The following is a 23,795-nucleotide window of genomic DNA, read 5'->3' as shown; positions in this document are numbered from 1 at the left end:
GGGGGCGGGTTCATTATGCCAGTGGGTTCATTACGCGAGTATATACAATATATGTACTGTACTGTATACTGTACTTCAAACCCACGGAAGCCATCCCAACGCACCTCCTGGCGTGCCTGGTGCAGCTGCGCATAGGCATCAACCAGCTCATCAGTGGACTTGCGCGCCCGCTCGGCCTCAGCCCTGGCATGCTGCTGGGTTTCACGCAACTGCCGCTCCCAGGCGGCCACCGCCGATGAGTGCTGTTCCGCTTGGGACTCCAGCTGCCGCTGCAGGGACTCGCAGCGAAGCTCCAGCTGAGCCACCTGCAGCGCAACAGCAGAACGGCACAGGGCACTTAAAAATACACCGATTAGTCCGGCTACTGTGTTTACTGTCTTCATCTCATACTAAATAGCAGCTGGCATGTTTGAAAAAAAAAAAGAAACTATAGCACACAGCATGGCCCCACGAACGTTCAGCAAAGTGCAGCACCCCACCCAGCAATCCAAGCATGAAATATTGCCTTAGGGTGACCACAGGGGGAAATTACCACGTCTCCTCGAAACTGCGCCATTTGGCGTTCCAGTCATGAAACAATTCTTTGTTGAATACAACAGCGTCTCTATACAGAGGCACAAGAAGGAATAAGGTGCACCCGAAACTCATTACGATAAAAACTTAAATTTATAACGAGGTAACTTAATAAAAATTAATAACAAAGTAACATACACATAACTGCAGAAACGTAGCTCTTTGCTGAACCCAACGTTACAGAATTTATTACAGCAACATCCATCACGATAATTACAATGACATTTAGCTGCTCCTGCAAGTCCGCTCAATACATGCTAAAAGAATGAGGAATCCCTTTTAGGGGCATTAATTTCGAAGGCCAACAATTACTTACTAATGCTGGTACATAAACAGAAAAGAGGAAAAAAAAATGACACATTCTATACCTGTTTCGAGGCAAAAAAGACACAGGAATGACTACTGCACCACATTAAGAAATTCCACTATACATACTCCTCGTCTTATATGGCCCAGACATCTTACTACACAGTCTAGGTATATTTTCATCTCAGAAATGCATCGGGCATCACTAACTGCATCAGGAAAGTGCCAACTAAATGACAAGCTGCAACCATCTGCGGGCCTGTTCACAGATAGGAACAGAGAGCAGCTTGTTCTCGGCAAATTGCTCAACATTAGCTGAGCACTTTCCAGCACCAGGACCCTTCAGAATGTGGTTAGCAGCAAGAAGGCGCAGGCGATAAGGGAAAGGACTTGGCTTTCTACTGAACTGTGGTAAAGGAGCAATTCTCGGCGAAAAGGCCTGTCGACCACATGCTTCGCAAACATCTAGTCCACAAACTACGAAGGCTGTTTTAATTAAGGCGCTTTCGTGGCATACATGCATGGCCAGATCGACATCTGTCAGAGACCGCAGCAACTGTAGCAGCCTTTGTATTACGAACAACGATGGAACTTTGCACACAATGCGTGCTCTCTCAACGACACCTTAGTCACCATAAGCTGGGCAAGTCTGCACTCTACACTTTCGCCAGGAATTTCTCACTTTTCTTCTTTCATATTCTCTCTGTCTCTCTCTGCCTAGTATTTTTAAAAGAAGCCCCACAGCCTTCCTCACCTTGGCCTGGTCGGCAGCGTTACGCTCCGAATCCATGCGTTCCAAGTTGAGCTGCAGCGTCTGCAGGTTGGCCAGGATGCGGGCCTGCATGGCGACACAGAACCGCAGATAATCACTTCTCCAGCCACAAGGAGGAGCAAAAACCACAACAGTACCTTCGCTATTTCATACAACACCGTAGACGCACAGATTACACAGTAAAACTTGAGCCTGCAACATCCTAGTCGAAAAATAGGAGAAGGCAACAGGCAAGAGCAAGGCACGTAATGTGCACAACATGCAACTGGCAGTCTGTTCAGGCGACAGAGTGGACAATGCAGTAAGTGTATATAGCTGAAGGTAGCAGAGGCTAAGAGGGACTGATGATGGACACAGCACATCTACATCCAATTATTGTTCTCAGTAAAAATTGACTCTCTGGCTATGTTGATGTTTGTCCAGTAGCAAAAGACAAAAACAGGATTTAAGTGTTCCCACTCGCCGAGCCAAACGCGCAACTTCCTTACCAGAATGAACAGGTTGCCACCATTTTGAGATGAACTGTGGTCTAGGATTCGCACCCAAAAATCAGTGTCGACACGCTCATTTTACTTGAAAACTCAGCCTTTGTAGCGATAGCTACATTATGGTAGCGTTTCGAGCCTTCAGCATGGCAGCGCCACGGCGGTGGCGGCGCCGCCACGCTGTCACGTGGTGTGGAGCACCTGCTGCTGCCGGCAGCGTGGCGCGCCGGCGAAACCGAGCTCCCACAGCCGTGCGCATGCGCCGTGTCAAGTGGAACGAAGCAGAAGGAACGTCCAGCGAAATGGAGCGGCGAAAGACTGACTTCGCAATTCGACTGAACGAGTTCCACTCGGCCAGCTGTAGCTATCGCGTCACTACAAGTTTAACCAAAGCTAAACCACCGCCAATTTTTTTATTTATTTTTTTACACAAGTACGTGCAGCACCACAAGGGCATTATTGCAGGGGAGACAACTGGAGGAAAATAAACATGTGACAAAAACTTAGAACAGCTAAGCACAGTTGGTAAAAGCAAGAAAGTAACAAAATACGTAACATCGATAAGTCATCTTGACAGCAAATTGCCTTCGGTGTACCGCGGTGCAAAATTACAACACAGAAATGGAAAGGGTACACTACCGCATGAAGCGCAATGCCAGCCAACAGACATGAAGTAAACGGTTGATATTAATCTACAGCAGACTGCGTGACAACAAAGATTGAAACTCTGAACACATTTTATATTCACCAATGCTCTTGGGAAGCCTATTTCAGTGTGCGGAAACGTGCGGAAAAAATGAATTACAGTAGACATTAGTACGACAGCGCATTTGAAGAACTTTCAGCTCACGATCAAACCGATGATAACACCTCTATTTTGCTTTTCTACTCTTTTCTAGGTTACAGAAGCCCTGTTATTAGTGAGAGTGGTCTCTTTACGATTAGGGTGCGGTACCCTAACAATGAAGGCCAACTTATGTTTGTCTTCGGAGTACCTTTAGAAAGCCTTCCGAGAGCGTACGGTCGCAGCTGTCGCAAGACAGGGTTAGCGCATATCCTCATTTAAGGGCACACTTTTTTTCAGGGTTTTGAGAGGGATTGGCATTTTTTTGTAAAATTCTTCCGACTACAGCGCAGCCTCGATTACGTGCCCCCCTTTTAAGCTATGACACGCTTTTTTATGACACTACAACAATATAGTACAGCTCCAGTGAATTCTTTAAATAACTAATTACACTGAAAGTATGAATGTCCCTGCCAAAACTCATAAGTCTATAGCAGCCGATGCTCACTTATTCGATGCTATGGGCCTCGCACTGGTTAATTCGAACAGGCTCCCGAAAAGAAGCTTAGTTGAGGAATGACCGGCGCGGAAAGCGGTGATCACAGTCGCCCCATTTAAACCTGAATTGCATTCTGCAGCACCAACCGCGCACCTCCAAAATGGACAGCCAAGTCTCCAAAAATTGCCCAACCGCATAGTTTCAGTTTCACGCTTTTCTGAGCTTTACACCAGCCCATGGCAACAGCAGTTATCGGCCGCACATCAGCCAGCCAACCGATTCAAGTTGCACACTGCTTCAGCGTGTCTCCCCTCGCGCCCATCTGCATGGTTCTTCCACTGCACCGAAATTACACACCCATCAGGTGCCGTTCGCTGTTTGTTCAATGAAGCACAGCTTCACATCTGATCCAGGTGGCCATGGTCCCGTGAAGCCTCTGATGGAACTCCATCACTACCATGCCACACTGTGAAGGTTGCCAGGGAGGACCGGATCATTTTGGAACAATTTTGCTTCGATGCTCATGATAATGTGCACGCAGTTAGGCATTGATGAAGATGTGAAAATTGGTCCCTGTCGTGCTGTTCTCATCTTAAAAGTAGGCCACCACTGTCAAATCTTTCACCAAATAATATAATTCAAGTGGCTCTAGTGAGTTTTTTTTTTTTTTTCTTGAGGTCATTTGATAATTTGAACTTCGGATAATTCAAACGCTGTTTCTGGCACCTTCAAATTCGAATTAACAATCTTCTACTGTAAGCGGCATATTTCCTCAATCAGAGTTATGAAGATGCACTAACAACGAACTTGATGCTGCGCTGGCTTGTTGTAGAAGGTCATCATCACCAGGGCCCGATGGTGTGACGTACTCCGCACGTCACACCATCGGGCCCTGGTGATGATGACCTTCTACAACAAGCCAGCGCAAATCTTTCACCAAATAATATAATTCAAGTGGCTCTAGTGAGTTTTTTTTTTTTCTTGAGGTCATTCGATAATTTGAACTTCGGATAATTCAAACGCTGTTTCTGGCCCCTTCAAATTCGAATTAACAATCTTCTACTGTAAGCGGCATATTTCCTCAATCAGGGTTACGAAGATGCAATAACGCCATAGCAACAACACACAAGAGGTGCCGGCACACCAGGCATGCACGTAGCAACTGCTGGCAAAACTTGCCTGGGAGCCCTTCTCCTGACGCGACGCCTCCAAGTCCCGCAGCAGGCGGGCGTTAGTCTCCCGCAGCTGATCCCGCTCGGCCCGGGCGCTCTCAAGCAGCACCTGGGCGCGGGACGCTGCCTCCTGTGACGTTGAAAGTTCCTGCACACGTGGTTAAATAAAGTGGATAAAGGAAAAGCGGGGGGTTGGGGCATGCATGGATTTAGTAGGTGCTGTGGGAACCCCCCAAAAGCACTCCCAGTCTAAGAACCCCTGGTCTACTAAACTGCAAGTACTAGTACTAAACTACACTGTCTACTAAACTGCAAGTACTAAACTGGAAATACTAAACTAAACTGTCTACTAAACTGCAAGTATTTTTAATGCGTTAGCGTTAGAACGCCCATTATCACAAACTGCCCGGTGTTGGCATGTGAAGCCTCAGCGGAGAGGAGGCAAAAAAGAGGAGACCCCTCCTCTCCATTTTCTGAGGAGGGAGAAAAGTGCGAGGAGGGGGGGGGGGGCAGGGGGAGTGGAAAGGAAGTCCGTGGGACGCTATGAGTGGAAGAGGTGAAATTGTGGTCGCCAATCAGAGTAGAGGGGTGAGTGCGGAGAGGGTGTGTGGCGTGTCACACGGCGATTGATAAACTGGTTCACGCCACCCGCCACCGTCAGTCAGCATGGAACACGAACGGTAATGCACACTCTGCTGCACGCCTCAAATGCACCCACCTGCCGAAGGGTGGCGAGCGCTTGCTGGTGCTGCACCAAGGTATCGGCCATGTGCTGCGAGCGCTCACGCAGCGTGATGGTCTCCTGCTGTAGTGGCTCGAGGCTTGTCTGCGCCAGCTTCAGCCGCTCCTGGACGTGCGACAGTTCTGCCTGCTTGCGCGCCGCCTCCAGCCGTAGCTGCAAGCACTCCTCCTGCGTTGTTGCCAGCTGCTCTGCCACCATCCTGCACATGGAAAAAAAAAAAGAATCCCCACATCAACTGAAAGATGCACCCTAAGCTTCGTCCACCACATAACAACTGGATTCTTTCCTTTCGTTTCAGGCCACCATGCTGACACCTGATAATCTAACAATACAGCGAAAATTCACACTATTTCCAATCGCTAGAACATAGAAAATAAAGCAGGGGCATGCGAATATTCTAAATTTCGAATAAGAATCAAATACTTTATTTGATATTCAGTTCACATTCATATTAAAGAAACTGATATTCGAGGATATCCGAATACTGAAAAATTACCCAATATTTTGCAGCGACTGTGTACTGTGCAGACTTTCACAAATTCAACCGAGGCAAAAACAATGTCTGGGCAAATTGTCCGAAATCAAGCTTAAAGTGCCAGGAAAACAGTACATAGGCAACCTCTTTGGTTTTTTTCCCCCGAGTCATCTGTCGCGTGGACCAATCCCATTCAGACACAGCTAGGCTTGAACTCGTGCAAAATTCCGCAAGTGGGCTTTTTCACGCGGCACCCAATAAAAACAAGATGGCCGACCTCCACTTCAAGCAATCACAATGAGAAAGTGTGCTGTTTTTTTCTTAGATTCTTCGATAATGTGTTATGTGCCCAATGCCCGCACACATGGCATTCGTCCTATCGCCATCTCGTTTTAGTCAACTATGACATGCGGGAAAGCTCACTAGTGGAATTTTGCACGGGTCTCTGGAAGGGGCAAGTTAAGGGGTGCCGCAAAAGGGGCAAGCAATCATGCAGAAATCCCGTTTTTGCACTGTGCATAGTAACCAGCACACTTACCGTAAAAACCGGAATATAGGTCGAACTTTTTTTTCAAAAAACCATGGTGAAAAGTCGACCCCCGTCTTATATACCGGTCATTGGCCGAGAAACTACGGAAATCTTACAACAATGGGCGGCTGAAGTCAACAGCCTCCATCACCATCGCCATCAGCAGCAGTGCCGCCATATTGCGTTTCCGTAGGTGCAAAGCTGAAGCCGGCGGCCGACGGAAGTTCAGAAATACGGCAAGGAACTCTACAACCATCCCTTTCTTAACAAGGCCTTTCATTCTCCCAAGAGTACGATAAGAAGTTAAGAAATACAGCAAGAAACTCCACAACTTTCCCTTTCTTAATAAGGCCTTTCTTTCTCCCAAGAGTTTCTCAATTGAAACCACAGAAGCCTGGAAAGGCCATTATGTGAAAGAAAAGACCAAGACACATTTGTAAGCTGATCACCTAAATTACCATATTTACTCGCGTAATGAACCTACTTTTTTTCCAGAAAAGTTGACATCAGTTTGGGGGGAGGGTTCATTACGCGGGAAAGAAAAGTTTCAACAGATTTTTTTGGAAGGGTCGAACATGAAATATATTTCATATCCTACCTCCGTTCGGTCTGTCCTTCCGCCATCAACAAACGCACGTGGTCAGAGGCGTTGACGCTGCTGGTGTTTAGCATTGTTCACTTTGACGCGATCCTCCGGCAATTTTGCTGTAGCCGGCGGCGCCGCCCATTCGCCTCCAGATAATGGGAACATGCTGAACAGCGGTCCTGATGGTCAGGCGCGCATTTTTTACGAGAGGTTAAAAAACACAGGACAGTGAACGGTGACCACTGCGTAATGCGAATGACTATGCCTTAGCTGACATCATACAACGTCTTGGCACTCTGCCAAGTTCGGAGTGCGCAGTGCTCTCCCCGGAGCTCTCCTCAAAGATAAACAAGCATCTTGGCGCACTGCCAAGGAGTCCTTTCTTCTGGAAGGAGCTCTTCTCAAAAGATAAACAAACAAGCAGCCTATTAACACGCTGCCAAGGTTTGCGGTGTGGACAGCGCAGAAACTGAGGGACCAGCTACAAAAAGCTAAAGCCTGAGAAAATTAAAAAGTAAATTCTGCTGGACAAAAGTGGGGGCTGGGTTCATTTTCCGAGTGGGTTCATTACGCCAGTATACGGCACGCATACTACTCTTGGAGTTTTTCATGACGGCTGTGACCAGCCACCTGCAAGCTTCTGCTGTGCAAAGCACCAAAACAGCACAGTATATTTTTTTGAAAACAAGATGTACTTTCGCAGCCCAGATTCAATTATGCAGTTTTGCTGCAAACTCAGCCGCTTCCCACCTGTGATTCTCTGCCATTTCCTTCTTGTATGTGTTGAACTCCTTCTGGAGCTCGGCGAGTGCCGCCTTGGCATCCTGTGATGGAGTCTTCGACTTGCCAAGTGCTTTGTCAGGTGTGTGCCTGCCACCTACGGCCGGTGTGGACGCAGTTTTGGGCTCAAACATGCTCTCGTCCTCCTGCCAAGGTATAAAGGGTGGCATGGTGGGCGGGCATCTTTTGTGAATCCGCATGTAAAAAACTGCAACCATGTCCCCACAACCCTGCATGCACAATGTCGATGCAATTCTGTAGCAACACCAATGCAGAAAAGTACACTCATCTACGTCATGCCACCAGTTACAACATACTCGGTGGCGCTCTAGCACACGCTGCCACCGTCACAGTCATGCCACTGCGTTCATGATCAGTTACAGGCTTACTAGTATAACTTCTCTACAGCTGAAAGTAGTCTGGTGTAACTAATGAAAACATCGTAAAGAAGTCGATCCACTGTTTGCAAGGCACAAGGTATGGCAGTCCCAACACTGGCTAACATCAGTCTGTAACGGAACGTGTTTGAAGGACCCTTTCATACATTTTGTTCTGCGCATGTTCTGAAAGCACTCTCAACACTGGCTGTCGCCTCCACACAGATGCGAACTGCGCACCACCTATGCGCACCTGCTTCCGTGAAGCATCGTGACAAACAGCATTAAAGGGACATTGAGGAGAAATTGAAGCTGGCTTGTATCGACAGAATACCAGCTCCTGATCACGAAAACGCCGCTCTTACTGAAAACAAAGCTCTTGTAAGGTAGAGAATAGTAAGAACCAAAATACAGGCATCGCCGCCACAGGCGAAACTCACAAGTACAAGCGTGGTGACGTCGTAGGACAAGAGACGACACCTTGGAGGAATTTTCCTTCCTACATAGTGCGCGAATCTCTGAGACTGACAAAGGAAGATTGCGCGGTTCAATATTGAAGTAAGTTTTGTTTTAAAACCGATAGTGCACTTTTATCACACAAAGAAGGCAGACAAAAGGCAACCTGAATGTTGGAAGCAAAGAAAACCGATTCTTGGCGGCGCCACAGGCGGCCAGGAGAGTTTCGATTTCCTAAGGCGCTTTGCGTCTATGAGCTTTGCGTGCCCCGTGGTTTTGTTTTTGACGCGCCTCGATTTACAAGCGCCGAACAGCAGAGGAACTCCAAGTGCTGCTTCAAGTGCTAGTTAACCTTTGAAGGAGCCTGTTAAGGCTTGTCAGATGATCGCCATGGTCGATGAAAAACTATGATGGCACGATGGTCGGTAATCGTACAAGACAGCACTTGTGTCTTCGCACGCTCGCCCGGCGAAACATTCCCGGCTGTGCCAGTCAACTTCAAACTACTTAACGGAAATTTATTAGGGACGGGAGGCAAGGTACAAGGCAGTTCAGAAAATTGCTGATGGCCTAGCTCTGTAGGCCAGGATATACGTAGCGAAAGCGCGGAGATTTCTGCATCGGAAGAGTGCATTCACTAGATGTGCCTTTATTGACAAACGCTACTCGAGCCGTCGTGGCGGTGTGATAGCGTCTCCGCCTCAAATGCCAAAGGCCCTGGTTCGATTCCGAACCTCGGCACAGAATTTTTTTTTATTCAGTGAGTGGGCGGGGGGGTTTCAGTGGCTCCCATAGATGCCACCACCGAATATGTTGGTTAGCGGTTAAGCTCAGGCTCTGTTAAGGCGCGTTTATGCTCCGGCGTAACGCGCGCGCGCGCTGCACGGCGACGTCACGTTGGCCAAAGCGAGACCCTCTATACTCCAACTGCGGTTGACCACCGACGCGTTCGGCGGCTTCGGCGCACTCTGACCGCACTGGCGGGGAGACTTGGAGCATGCCTCAATTTCGCGCCGAGTGTGCCAGCCGCCCCCGGCCCGGCCAGACTGATTCGGCTCTGCGGTGAGGTGCGCGTTGTGACGTAATTCAATAACTTCGGCAGTTGGGCGGAGCTGTTCTTTTCGAGCTCTCAAATAATTTGATCCATTCATGGTACACATCTGAAGGTACATGCAAGTGGGCGAGAGAGCCCGATCCAGTGGACCCATTGGATCTAGCGGAAGCCGTTGAAGCGTCGTGCGTCGGCTTTAGTTTCAAGGTGCCCACTTTAAACGCGACCGCCCTTGAGCACCTATTCGTTTTTTGTGGCAATAAAATAAACAAATAACTTGGCCCTTGCAACCGTGGGAGACCTCGACGCCGCCTGCTGCCCCGTGCAACCACGCGTTCAAGGAATCCGTTGGCCCCAAAGCCCCGGCCAGCCTCCGATGGGCACAACGCGCCGACCTTGTCCTGGCGCCTCGCAACTCCCTGCACTGGGGTTATGATATTTAGTTTGCAAGGCTGCTCACTGAGGAAGGGGCAAACGACCCACCGGCGCCTAACCTAACCGTGCTCCCTCAAAAGCATCGCATGCTCTGTGGGGCTGAGGTCGCTGAAATGAAGGCCGAAGATTTTGCGAGAACTACGTCGTCGGGTTCGTGAACAGGATCCATCGCAACGCTGGCAAGATGCCGGTGCAAACGTAAACAGAGCGACAGTAGCGACCCCCGACAGATGCCTTCAACGTGCGGCGGTGGTAGCTTTCATTTCGGCAGCCGCTAGACCGCACCACTAGCCGCCAGAAATCACGGAGTCTCCGTTTACGTCACGTTTCACGTCACACCATCCTGTGACGTCACAAGAGTTCTCCGTGTCGTCATAAGAGTTCTCGAGTTTGAATCGGAGCGGCGGGAAAAACTTTTTCAACTTCGAATCCAAATTTCTTTGAAATAAATGAATCTTTCGCTGCCGGACAAGCGGCAACAAAGCCATGAAATGCCGAACTATCAGATTTTGCTAACAAAAAAAAATTGATAGAGTTCTCCTCAGTGTCTCTTTAAACTGATCGCGTCAAAAACATCAATGCCACTTTGTTCTGGGAAAAGCTGCCGTGCAACAGCTACTGTCCTTGAAACTGCAACACACAACTGCACGGAAACAAAAGGATGGTGGCACCTACCATGGGTTCTGGCAGGTCAATGTCCTTGCGGCCACTGGAAGCGAGCAGGACACGGTACATGTCACGCTGCCGCGAGATGGAGGCCACAAGCGCCGCCTGCCGGCTGCGTTCCTGCTCTAGCTCCTGCAGCTGGGCCAGCAGGCCATCCAGCTTCTCACGCAGCTCACAGCTCCTGTTAAGAAGAAGGAAAGAAGAATTAAATAAAGAGGAAAGAAGAAGGAAAGGGGACTTTCTGGAGCACCCACAACTGTAGCAAGGTGAAGCTGCACAAACGGAGCCTGCACTGGCTTGCCTGAGCTAGCACGCAAGACCAATGAATGTTGGAGAAGTGCTTGGTTAAAAGGGAAGAGGGTCTTAAAAAAAATTTTTTTAATGAGGTCACAATTATGAAATCTTCAGAGAATATGTATTTTTGCATGCTAATTCCAAATATGGATTTTAATTTCATGTGCAACAATTTCTTGAGCACTTATGCAATACGTTATGTAACTTTTTGTAGAGAGCTTTCAAGAAATCGTGTTGCAGGGAACTTGCTAGAATGCATGCCATTGGTTTCTCTTGACATTAAGCTATGCAATAAAGCTAAAATTATCATCCTGCCTGTCATAGAAGTTGAGTTATAGAAATTTCAAGTTGTCACTTCAGAAACAGAGAGAAATTTTTCTTCCCGTTCGTGAAGTACGAAGTTCAAAACCCTGTAACTCAACTTCTGTGATAGGCAGGATAATAATTTCACCCTTATTGCATAGCTTGTTGTCAAGACAAGCGGACGGCACACACTCTAGCAAGTTCCTTGCAGCGAAATTTCGGTAAAGTTACATAATATATTGCATCAAGTCCACAAGGATTTTTTTGTACATTAAATTAAATTCCATATTTGGAATCAGCACGCAAAAATACATGTTCCCTGAGGATTTCATAATTGTGACTTCATTAATAAAAATTTTTTCTCCAAGACCAGCTTCCCCCCTTAAGCCGAAATGCAGGGGCGAAGTTTATACAGCACCATAAAACATTCGGTTTACACCTTCACTGTGATGCAGCTGCACTTGAAGCAAAGGCCTCCACGGTTTGTCTTCAAGCACATAAACCAACATGGAATACCCTGCACCACAGAGCCCCGCCCCGTCTCTTAGGCACAGAGTTGCAAGCTGATCAGAACCGTCGTCTTCACCAAAGCATTGGCAGAGCTATTGCGGCCTTTCCAAAGCTGCTGCAGTTGCCAGAGGTCACGCGACAGCACTGCCATGACTGCAAGCCCCCCCCCCCCCCCCCAAGTCTAGTGTTCTTCAATCAAAGCTGTGCCAGTGTTTGCTTGTTAATTGATTGACGGTCATGTCATCAAATTCATTTACTCTGTGCAGACTGTTCAGTGCTGAATGGATTTTGTATAAGTGGACTAAATTTTTTACATTTCTATGAGCCGCTCAGTTTATTAACAAATCCTGTCCACTAAATATGACACCTTGAATTGTAATATGCGCCACATCTGTGAATTGGTTTCGGCTTACGATCATCACTAGATGCAATTTAAATGCGTTTCATTGAAAGGTTCTTCGTGCAACAGCTTTTTTTTAAAAAAAAAACAGTTGAGAGTGTTTTGAAAGAGCGCCCAAGTTTATGGGGATTTTTGTGTTTATGAACCGGCTGATGACATTAAGAATGCAATTACTTGTAGGATTTAAACTATGCTCTATCTCAGCTGTTCTCATTGGCCTTTTGGTCCTCTGCATGATGTAATACACAACTGCGACGATACGAATTTCGGGACAAAATGAATTCATACCAGCCGGAGTGCACTGAATGCAGCATGCAGAATTTCAGATGTGTTCACTCCGCACCACTACTAATGAACATGTGAGCCACGACCGCACCCTCGAACACTGAGCGCTACCCGAACATTGCAGTCTCTGCGACAGCCAGTCGTGCTGAATGCACCACGAGCACTAAGCTGTGGCCGCACGCCTGTTTAACTCCCATCAAACATAAACACAGCTGCATGAATGCATTTCCCATGCTTCTGCATACGGATTTTATTTGTAATGGATGGTACGAAATTTTGGCTGTACCAATTTTTTGTGACCCCATGAGATTCGTATCACTGCGATTCTACTGTGTGCCAATTTGAAGATGGGAGTCTTGCCAAGGGAGAGCAGCTTTTTCTTTTCCATTACCTCGCTGGCATAATGTGCATGTACACGCCTCAAAGAAAGACAGAGAAACTCCCAAGGCAGTTTCAGTAATGGTCATGCTTCTGAAGTCTAAGCCAAGCTAGAGCAGAGCTAATAGCAAAACCCACCTCTCCTCGGCCGCCTTCTTCTCTTCATCCTCCTGCTTCTCACTCAGCTCCCGCACCACGGCCAGCAGCTCCACGTTCCTCTGCTGAAGCTCCTCGATGTTCCTGCAGGTGGACACCAGTCAATAAAATGATCCAGAGATCACCCAGTTGTCAAACAAACAGCTGCCAGCTTTTGCTTTCACTGAAGTATGACAAGGCAACTGGACATAGCTTGGCAATAGAGCAGGTGGCAGAGGTGAACAAAGAATCAGGCAAGTCAACTGAGCTTTACGATGATCCGGAAAAGCCACGGGCATGTGTCCAAATTCAGGATAAGCGTCACCGCAGACTTCAATTTTTTTGCCAACCACAAAATTGATAAAGCGAAAATCCCTCTGCACATCTGATCAACCATAATCTACACCGTCGGCTTTCCTCCTCGGGTTGTCATTTATCGAGGGAGAGCATAATGACCTGCATAAGAAGACGGGAGAACAGTGAAACCCTGTTAACTCCAAGCCTCAAAAACCACGAAAAATATAGAGACAAGTAAAGTACCAAAATTTTCAGTGTTCTAATCTTGCTTCGTAAACATTCAAGTCTTCTTCCGAGCTTCATTTCACAGCGCAATCCCCACTGTGCAAAAGACCCCTAGAAAACAGTGCAGCATCTCAACAAACAACACGGCCGAAAAGAGACGCACACAATGGCATTCGTAACGTGACCGATGGCAGCAGCACTTGCCGCGTTTTCTACTGTGGCTCAGACGACATGGCTACCTGTACATGGAAAGAACAGGGCGGGAGTGAGCCTGCATATCCACTTGTGGCTTGTCCAGCCGCCACTGCCCTGGGAAAGACTCCAGCTGCCCTGACCACGCATCATCAATGTGCGTGACAGAGGTGCTGGCCATTGCAGCCAGGTTGTGCTAAATACGGTAGAACACTGCTGTTATGCTCCAGGATGCTGTGTTTTCCCGGCTGCTATGTTTTCGTGAGCCAGTCCCGTCTAAACTCTCATTGAGACCCATGCAATACAGACTTCACTGTTATGTGACAACTGTGGCAGCATTCCGACGTGCTAAGTCGTGAATGTCACTTCGCAACAGTGCTTAACCGCACGCCGGCATTTTGAGAGCTTATGTTTAACGCATACGAAACGGCTATGGCAGACTGGGCAAAGTGTGACTTGGCCACCGCCACGTTCAGCCGCCACCCGCGCCGACATCGCCGTGAATCGCGTGTGCTTGCAAGCGTAGTTCCATCACCGGTGTGGCACGAGCGCGAATGACCGAAGTTGCGAAAACAAAACAATGCCACGGCAAATGCAGTGCAAGCAGCGCTGTAGAGATACAGCTGCATGGGTTGGCTCCGAAGCTTGTTTCTTTCATCCACATTTGCCTTGTCGCCTGCGGCTTAAAAGCACAACTTCTGAGTTCCAGTGGGCGCGAACAGCTGCTCTGGCAGAGAGACAGCCACCACAGGCATCTAAGACGTCCTATGCATGCGAACAATCGCGAGGGCCAAAGTGCCATGCTAATTGCAGAGAAGCGTGCTGCCCTTGTTAGAAGTAGAAAAAAAAAATGGCTGGCGGTTTAGCACTGCTAAGCATGGTTATTTGTGCGTGGACACCACACCACTGCCACATGCCTAAAAGCGCAACTGAGGTGTCCACCGACCAAGTGAGCCAGTTACACTTGTGCTACTCAGAGGCTTCACACAGAAACACGCCACTGAAACACGGGGGAATGTGGCTAGAAGTGCTTTCGCACTGAAAACACTGCAGACACCGATGTACCACGCATGCTTACCCGCTACTGTGTTTTCTGGGTGGTACAGTTTCTTTTCTGCGGTCCCATGAAAAACGTAACACCGAGGTTCTACTGTACAATGCAGTACAGAACGTATGCCATCAAGAGGCGTGAATTGTGGCGTACCTACACGAAATGCACGTTTGTAGGCACCACGACTTGTGGGGCCATGCAGGCCGCTCGCTGATGGCACTTTTTTGAGTTTTCATTGGCCAGGTTTCGAGATAATAATCATTTCGTCGCAAGGACACTTTCACGCTAAGCAGAGGCAAGCAGACAGTAGTACCTACTGCACGACATGAAAAAGTGGTCAACTTCGACATATGCGAGTTCGAGTTAATGACGATTTACTGTAGAAGCTTAGCAAACCAGTAGTTTGGTTCAGTTTATAGGGTGTGACATCCCAAAGTGACTCTGACTATAAAAGACGCCATAGTAAAGGGTTCCGGAAATTTCGACCACCTAGGGTTCTTTAACGTGCACCGACCTCACATAGTACACGGGCATCTAGCATTTCACCTCCATCAAAATGTGACCGCCACGACCGGGATCGAACCCTCGTCTTTCGAGACAGCAGCTGATGAATATGGGTTTTTATGGCGCAAGGGCATCTACGGCCAAAGAGCGCCATGGCACAAGGTATTTTCTATTTCTCAAGGTAAAGTAAAATACCCATTTCCCAAGCATTTCACCCTAAAGAAGCCGAGCACCAGACCAGAGGAAAGCTTGCATCCACTGTTTTACCGGTGGGTGCCCAGCAGCACTGGGGATCGAACCTCGCACCTCCCGCATGCAAGGCGGAGCGAGACAGCAGCTGAGTGCCATAACCACTGAGCCACCTCGGGGGCTCAAAGTAGTAATTCCACCGAAACCTCCCTTCCAAGGGTTAGAATCACAGGAGTGATGGGAGGATTCACTCCTGGGCAGCTCAAGACCGGTCCGAGCTACAGCTTTGCATAGTGGGCTGGGCCCTGAAGGTTGTTGCAGCCCAACAGTGCCCTGCCAATTAGAGCAGCCCGAGCGCCCCTCGCCATCCTGCTCATCACCCTTGCCCTCACCTGATCCACTGCAGTGGCTCAAATAAAGCTCTTGCCAACCAACCTGAGCTCTTGCATTAATGAAATGAAAATTGATTGCGCAGCACATGTGGAGTTTCAAAAATAATGATTTTCAGCATCTTGCACATGCTTTTCCCTTGTTTTTGCCGCTGATTGGACTAACTCAAGTGGCCGCCCATTTCAACCAGCCGCTCTCATTTGCCGACCACTTATACTTGAGACACATCATGAGGCTCGAGAGCATGGAGCCAGTTAGCAGCCCACCTGAACGTCACAAGGTGCTTTGAAATGACCTCAGAGGCCGTGAGCGGAGGCGAAGACCCGTCGTCAGTGGAGGTGATCTCCTCCACTTGTGACGATGGCAGCGCATTGCCTGCACGCGCATCTTCCACCTCTTGCGTCAGCTGGCACACCTGCAAAGTCAACAGCACCGTCTTTCGCGCCCCCTCATTTCAGCCTCCACAGTCCCGGGTTATTACTATACTACGGCAAAACACGCAAATGCAATGCAAAACCACAGCCAAACCGCAAAGACCGCAGTATACTTCCTAACACTATACTATTGCAAAATCAAAACTCGGCTCCTTCGGAGCTTAGGGAATCGATAAATGAGACTGACGCGGTGCGCTGCTTTTAACACGCACTCCAAATGCTGTTGCACATCCTGTGCTTTGTGCACCTCAGTACTAGTTAGGATTCAAAGAACAACACGTCAAAGTAGTCGTTCCTTCGTAATGCGTAAAAATAAGCAGTAAGTGGAGTTAATGCCGAGACAGAATGAATGAAGATAGCGCAGCTCTTTGATGCAAGGGATGCTAACACAGAACAATGTTAAAGCACCTGACTCTTTCAGTTCTAAAGCTAACAGGCGCTTTGCTACCCCTCATCTTATCTAAGTCGCCAAGCATTTATACGCAACTCCTCGTTAACCGACTCCTGTTTCCTCATTCATTTCTCTTCTTTCACTCCCGTGTCTCCTCTTTCCCCTTCCATTGAACTCGTTCCTCTCCAATAAGCACTGAGGCCTGTGGACCCATAGCTGTAAGGTCAGTGACGAAATCCATCGAAGCCAATGTGAATTGAATTCCTGAATCCCTGTTTCAACTAAAATCAATGTGTCCACTCCCCTGGATTAAAGACGCAGAGGCCCAGCTGTTGAAGGCATATCTGTAGTATTCAAATAACGTAAATCAGCAAATGTCTCCTAAAGACATGAAACACTTTCCCACTTGCATCAGGAACAGTAACAAACTGACCAAACCTATTTCTACCTAGAGAACAGTTAACGGATGTTCAGAGCATGCAGCCAGAACTTTAGAAGTATAGAAAGATGGACAGACATGCTTCTCCAATCATTCTTGAAAGCAGCACGAAGAACGGGGCAAAGCAGAGAGAGATGACGTGAACGCCGACTATCAGCTCGCAGTTTCATTTCAGAAAGCATGAAAATATAACCTTCAAGCCACTTGGGAAAACAAAAGATGAATGGGTGTGTACAGCCCAGCATGAAGGTGACAAAAACAGGGTGGCACTTTCTGAAATAAAACCGCCAGCTGACAGTCAGCATTTGTGCTGTTCACCTCTCTTTCGCACTGTTTTCAACAGTGAACGTCAAACAACAAGCCCAACTCTACACTTCTCCAGCCGCATGTGCATACCTGGCGCGAGAGGTCCTTGGCCTGCTGCTGATAGCGGCGAAGCTCCCGCTGGGCGTGAGCCAGCGCGGCTCGAGCCTCATCCCGCTCACGCGCCCTCTGCTCCTGCTCCACCAGGGCACCTGTCAGCTGCTCCCGCAGGGCAGCCACGCTGGACGCCACCTTCTCATACTCCTGCAATCATGCAACGCCAAAGCACCAGTGGTCAAGAAGAAGAAGCAGAAAAGGATGATTACGAATGCTTATAGTGCAAGGGCAGCTTTGGCCAAAGAGCACCATGGCACAAGGTACCGTATAAATGCGTGTAAGGGCCACACTTTTTTTTCCGGATTTGAGGGCCAATTTTCGGGGTGCAGCCCATACACACGATGTGCGGAAAAAAAAATTTTGTAAGTAGAAACACACCAATCAGAGTGTGAGCAGCATTTATTCTACGTTCCACCGTCACTCGCGGAGTATTCCGACTATGAGCTGGTGCTGTGCTCTGATGCAAGCTCATCCCCTAAGAAGTCACGCAGCATGTCCGCTGTCAACGCGTCGCCATTATTCCGCACTTCCATCACTTAGCAGAGCAGCTCTTCTTCCAGTTCGGGAAACTTGCATGGCTTGGCTCACTAAGCAAGCTTTTTGCAGCTTGTGTTCCTCAGTGCATCCTTTTGATTGCACCATCGTCGGATGCACTTCTCGGCCACGTCGAAATTCCTGCCCGCCGTATGCTTGCCATGTTCGACAGGAAACTCCCAGCCATGTAGCTATTAAGGTGATTGCCCATCGTGCTAAAACTGCAACGCTTGGCGGCAGCACGTGCAAGCCACAACTGCGGTGAACTAAGACACTACCACAACTCCCGTCCCATGCCTTCGACAGCTGCAAAAGGCTGGAGCTGGTGATAATGATGCCGATTTGGACAGCGGGAGCTCGTGGCAAAGGAAAATGTTGACGATGATGATTATGATGAGCCGCGGCATCGGGCGCCAACCACGGGCGGCACCTGGAAGCTCCTGTGCGCATGCGTTGCCTTTGCGATCAAGTGCACCATTGCTCGCAGCTGGAGCTGATCGCGGAGGCCACGGCGCGGGCATTTCGAAGGGTATTCCCGCGTGGGTCGTGGAAAGTTTTGGTGTGACCCTTACATGGATATTATTATTTTTTAAATATTTTGTTCGGGAAAACAGGGCGCGGCCCTTACACACATTTATATGGTACTTTCATCCACACAGGAGGGAGCATTTCACCCCTGAAATATATCGCACTACGGTATTCGCGATTTCACAAATGGTTTTTTGGTCCTTTTTAGTTGTCACGAAGACTGGAAAAGTAGGTGAGTCTCGACATCGTCTCTGTTACGGATACTTTCAAAGATTTTCATCAGAAACATAAGTTTTTGTTTCGGGCTGGAATTTGGCCTTGTTCGTGGTAAAATTTTCAGCCACTGGGGCTCTTCCTGTAGCTCTTCTGTCAAGGAAAGTTTTGACGAATAAAACGGTTTTTAGAGATTTTATTGTAGTTTTTATTGAAACAACATTTTTGGAGATTTCTGTACTATATATAAGGTATAAGCAAACAAAATTTTTCACAGATGTTAATCAAAGCCATTTACATAACAAGTACCAGAATAATAAGCCCAAGCAAGTTTGCATTTTTCTGACAAAAAATAAACAATCAAGTGGGAATTTCATTACACCGACACAGAAGAGAAACATAACTTTGTTTGAAGCAAGCACATTATTTGGGTACCAGCTGCGTAAAGAATTGGTTACTACTCTCACACAAAATTTCAACACTCTGCAGAGAGTGGATTTTAAGAAAAGGGTACATTGATGAAAAAGAAATAAATATACTAAACAATATTCCTTTACAGCCATAGCTTTTATTACAACTGCTATATAGCCAACTAGAGCTTGTGTTGCCGTCTTCCCTTTTTGTGGTCATCTTGTTTGCTCTTCGCTGTTAGGATGAACAACATAAAGATGTTCACAAGTAACAAAGACAGGACTTCTTACTAACTGATGCCTGTGATGTAAGTGAAGATGAAATACACAAAGAAGGGCCAACTGTATGAGAAAGGTACTCAAGTAAAATATTTTGCGTTTTTCATCACCTATGCCTCAGGTGTTGGCAGCACGTTGCCCTGTCTTTCTTACTTGTGAACGTCTTTATGTTGTATTAATTTCTGGCCAAGAGAATGAAGCCCCAACTAGCCCAGCAAGAAATTTTATTGAGTTCATATGATATGTTTTCACGACCCCATGAAATTCGTATCACCGAGGCTTTGTTGTGCACACAGTGGCTGCATTACAGTACAGCCGTCAATGCAATCTCCTGGCCTTGAAGGAGGACAATAAACTCGGGAGTGTTTACAAGAGGGAAGCTTGCCTGCATGTGCCTAGCCACGATAGGCACCCTGTCGGCCAGTTCCTGTGAGAGCTCGTGGAGTTGCTGCTGCAGGGCCTCTTTCTCGCGGGTGGCCTGCGCTAAGGCCCGTTGCTGCTCCAGCCGCTCAGTCAACAGCTCCGTAAGGCTCAGGCCAGACTCCGATGCCAGGCCGGACACATGGGCCGCAGGAAAGAGGCGCTCCATGATGCCACCTGCATTCAAACAAGGCCAAACCAGGGGTACTTAGCTTTTTAGTATGGGTGTGCAAATATTGAATATTTCCTATAGGAATCAGCTATCAAATGCCTGCTTAGTGTAAAAAAAAAAAAAAGATTTCAGAAAAAGATAAAGAGGAAAATGTAGTGGTTAGTTTTCTTCTCGAAATAGAGTGAAACTTCTTGAAAGTAGAGGGGAGCGCTGGGGACACAAGGCAATAAGTTCATTCCGTGGGCAATAGCAACGGGCAGGCAGAAAGGGGAACCTGGAGGAAGAAGCATGCTTTTCCGCAGCCGGTCTACGGCGGCGGGGTGACTGCGTGCACTCTTTCCTAGCTCGGCCACAGTGCCTTCGCCTAACCCGCCCTCCCCACCCCACTCGTTGCAGTGTTGCGCATGCCGTGGTGAAGGTAGTGGCGGCTGCTGCCGCAATCACGCTATCAGTGTGATCGCAAAACATTTCTTGGCGTTTGCGACTTCGAGTAACGAGGTTTTCTGCAAAAGCTCTCTAACATGATTTAATCTAGATTTATTCCTTATTTTGGTTTCCATTCTGCATTGTCCTTTCGAGTCTTCTCGTGAAAGCTGCATAGAGTGAAAACCTGGATGTAACGAAAAACCCAGGATTTTTTCAATTTTGTCATATCCAGGGTTAACTGTGTAACCGAAATTCGCGATATAAAATTACGCAAGATACTCAGGCTGAAGAAGAAAAGTTTAGTCAGTGAAGGAACAGCAACATGGGAGAGACCTTTTCAGTAGTTTTAGCACAGTTTTGAAGCTGCTCACAAAAGCCAGTTATGTTGGCTTCCCAGCACAGCACCGCACCACGCGGCGGTGGCAGGTGAAACGCCACCTAGGCTGGCTTTCTCGCATTACAGCGGTGTAGGGTAAAAAAAAAAAAAAAAAACGGATGCCAGGACAAAAGCTATCGCCGTTTTCACCACCTTCACTCCACGACTGTCAACACGAGTAGATGGCTGCTTCCAGCAGCGATCTCTATGTACTCACGATAGCTTTTGTGTGGATGGAAAAGGTCTCTCCCAGTTGCTGACAGCGCCACAACCAGCTGTTTTTTCCGCTGCCGTATCTTTTGTGGCACTGTTGGCAAATGCAATTTAAAGCGCGAACTGTGGCACAAATGCTTGCCACACCACCACTGGTCACCCATGTAGTGAGGCAAAGTCTGCCATGCAAGCGGGCTCAGCTTGGCACTTGGCAGTTCGATATATCCGTTTTATGACGAACCCAGTTCGATATATAAGGTAAGGAATGCATGCTTGTTAAAAAGATTTAGCAACAGTCAGGTATGACCAATAATTCCATGTTTGTTATAACGAGGTTTGACTGTAGTGTAGTCTATGCAACTGAAATAAACAAAACCAGACTCAATCAGCACCATGCAAAAAAAAAAACAATGACATGCACTGAAATGCATATACTGCTTGATTAGACGGCATAAGAGTATGCAACTTGTAATGTGGCCATGCAAAATTAATAAAAAAAAATGATAATATGCATTGACACATGATCAAGTAATTTATAATAAAACGATGGGTAGTAAAACTTCATTACCATATTTACTCGCGTAATGAACCCACTTGCATAATGAACCCGCCCTCCATTTCTGTCGCTCAGAATTTACTTTTTTTTTTCAGCCTTTAGCTTTGTGTAGCTAAAGGCTGAAATTTCTGGTTCCTCAGTTGTCGCGCTGTCCGCAGGGAAGACCTTGGCAGCACGCCAAGATGCTGCCGGGGGGGGGGGGGGGGGCATCAAATCTGATGCAAACCAAAAAACAAATATACCATATAAACGCAAGTAAGGGCCGCACTTTTTTTCCCAGATTTGAGGGTCAATTTTCAGGATGCAGCCCTACACGTGAAGTGCGAAAAAAAATTTCTTTTTCAAGTAAAAACACACCAATCAGGGAATGAGCGGCATTTATTCTACTTTCAATCGCCACTCTCGGAGTATTCTGACTACGAGCTGGTGCTGTGCTCTGATGAAAGCTCATTCCACAAGAAGTCACGCAGCATGTCCGCTATCAATGCGTCGCCATTATTCCGCGCTTCCATCACTTAGCAGAGCAGCTCTTCTTCCAGTTCGGGAAACTTGTACGCTTGCCTCGGAAAGCACGCTTTTTGCAGCTTGTGTTCCTCAATGCAATCTCTTGGTTGCACCATCGTCGGATGCACTTCTCGGCCATGTCGAATTCCATGCCCACCACACGCTTGCCATGTTCGACAGCAACTCTAACAGTTGGCGGCAGCACGCGAAAGCAACAACTACGGTGAACTAACACGCTACCACAACTCCTGTGCCTTTGACAGCCAGAAAATGCTGGAGCTGGTGACACTGATGCCGATATGGATAGCGGAAGCTCGCGGCGGAGGAAAAAGTTGACGATGATCATGAGCCATGGCCTCGGGCACCATCCGTGGGCGGCACCTGGAAGCTCCTATGCGCATGCGTCACCTCCGCAATCAAACGCACCATGCTCGCAGCCGGAGCTGATCGCAGAGGCCACGGCACGTGCATTTCAAAGGCTATTCCCGCGTGGGTCGTGGAAAGTTTCGGTGTGACCCTTACACTGATATTATATTTTTTAAATATTTCCTTGGGGAAAACAGGGTGCGGCCCATACAGGGGCACGGCCCTTACAAGCGTTTATATGGTATTCTATTTGTATTCGAAATTTCGAATATTCACACACCCCTACAATTTAAAAGACTTGAGGAATCCCAGAAAGCGTTGAAAAGTTGCTGAAGAACCCCACGTGTCCCTAATTCTCTCCCTTCCCTCCTAGGGGACATGAAAAAAACAGCATGCACGACCAAGAGACTGCCCAATACAGTCAATAATGACTGGCTACACGGTGAAACCGTGCGTAACAAGCAATTGCAGTGTAGTGAAGTCCAAAAATAAAGTGGGTAAAGGGGGCGTGCAGGCTGAGGCATGCGTGGACTTAGGTGCCTGGGGAACCCAAAAAGCACACCAAGGAACCAATAGGTTCCACAAAACACAATCCGAGAGCCCGTGCCATGTCAATGACAGATGGAACAGAATGAGAGAGCCCCATCACCCACCCTTGTTCTCAAGCAGGTTGTTGGCCAGCTGGAGCTCCTTGCGTAGGGCCTCCACGTCTGCTTCCCGCTTCTGCAGCTCCTGCTCGTGGCTGGCCTGGGTTTCCCGCAGAACCTCCTGGGATTTCTCGGCTGCTGCCTTGGTCTCCAGCAGCAGGGCCTGCATCTCCTCCAGTGTGCCCACCAGCTCATCGATGCGGGCCTTGCGGCTCTCGGACAGCTCCTGCACGCGCCGCAGGCCAATCAGCATGACCACCATCTGCCCAGTTAGGTCCCCTGCTGGACAAAGACCTGTCCCATTGTCCTCGGGTTAACCCTGCTCTGCGCCATGTAAGGTCACTTAATCCCCGCACGCTTTCTAATCTCATCTGCCCACCTGACTTTCAACCGCTCCCAGCTACCACTGTGCTAGCACAAAAGACCACCCGTTATCTGCACTTCACATCGTGTGCCCTGCCCATGTCCATCTCCTTTCCTTGACTTCAGCACTACCAACATTATCCGGCAACGAGCCCAAGCTAGACCTCTATTGTACCAACCAATGCTTGCATCATCACTGTCACTTCTTCACTTCTAAAAACAGCAGCAAACAGAGAAAGAGTTTTTGAAACGAAATGATGATG

The 23,795-nt window shown here is 48.0% G+C and overlaps 1 protein-coding gene across 3 annotated transcripts in view; it reads right to left on the bottom strand.

Moving 5' to 3' along the window:
* Window positions 1-23,795, bottom strand: part of Mgtor (nuclear basket protein megator) — an 89,933-nt gene that overhangs the window by 55,483 nt on the left and 10,655 nt on the right. For all 3 annotated transcript variants that reach the window (XM_077634179.1, XM_077634181.1, XM_077634180.1), the window contains exons 8-18: window positions 23,176-23,395; window positions 19,875-20,086; window positions 17,502-17,672; window positions 16,108-16,256; window positions 12,997-13,098; window positions 10,698-10,869; window positions 7,674-7,849; window positions 5,310-5,532; window positions 4,599-4,739; window positions 1,634-1,717; window positions 105-305 (exon numbers count right to left, since the gene is read on the bottom strand). In XM_077634179.1, coding sequence (XP_077490305.1) covers window positions 105-305; window positions 1,634-1,717; window positions 4,599-4,739; window positions 5,310-5,532; window positions 7,674-7,849; window positions 10,698-10,869; window positions 12,997-13,098; window positions 16,108-16,256; window positions 17,502-17,672; window positions 19,875-20,086; window positions 23,176-23,395 — 1,851 coding nt within the window. The remainder of the gene's footprint in view (window positions 1-104; window positions 306-1,633; window positions 1,718-4,598; window positions 4,740-5,309; window positions 5,533-7,673; window positions 7,850-10,697; window positions 10,870-12,996; window positions 13,099-16,107; window positions 16,257-17,501; window positions 17,673-19,874; window positions 20,087-23,175; window positions 23,396-23,795) is intronic.

The sequence above is a fragment of the Amblyomma americanum genome, chromosome 8, assembly GCF_052857255.1.
Source record: "Amblyomma americanum isolate KBUSLIRL-KWMA chromosome 8, ASM5285725v1, whole genome shotgun sequence".
In the NCBI taxonomy this organism is placed as follows: Eukaryota; Metazoa; Arthropoda; class Arachnida; order Ixodida; family Ixodidae; genus Amblyomma; species Amblyomma americanum.
The sequence above is the reverse complement of the archived record's forward strand: the minus strand, read 5'-3'. Positions and strand labels throughout refer to the sequence as shown.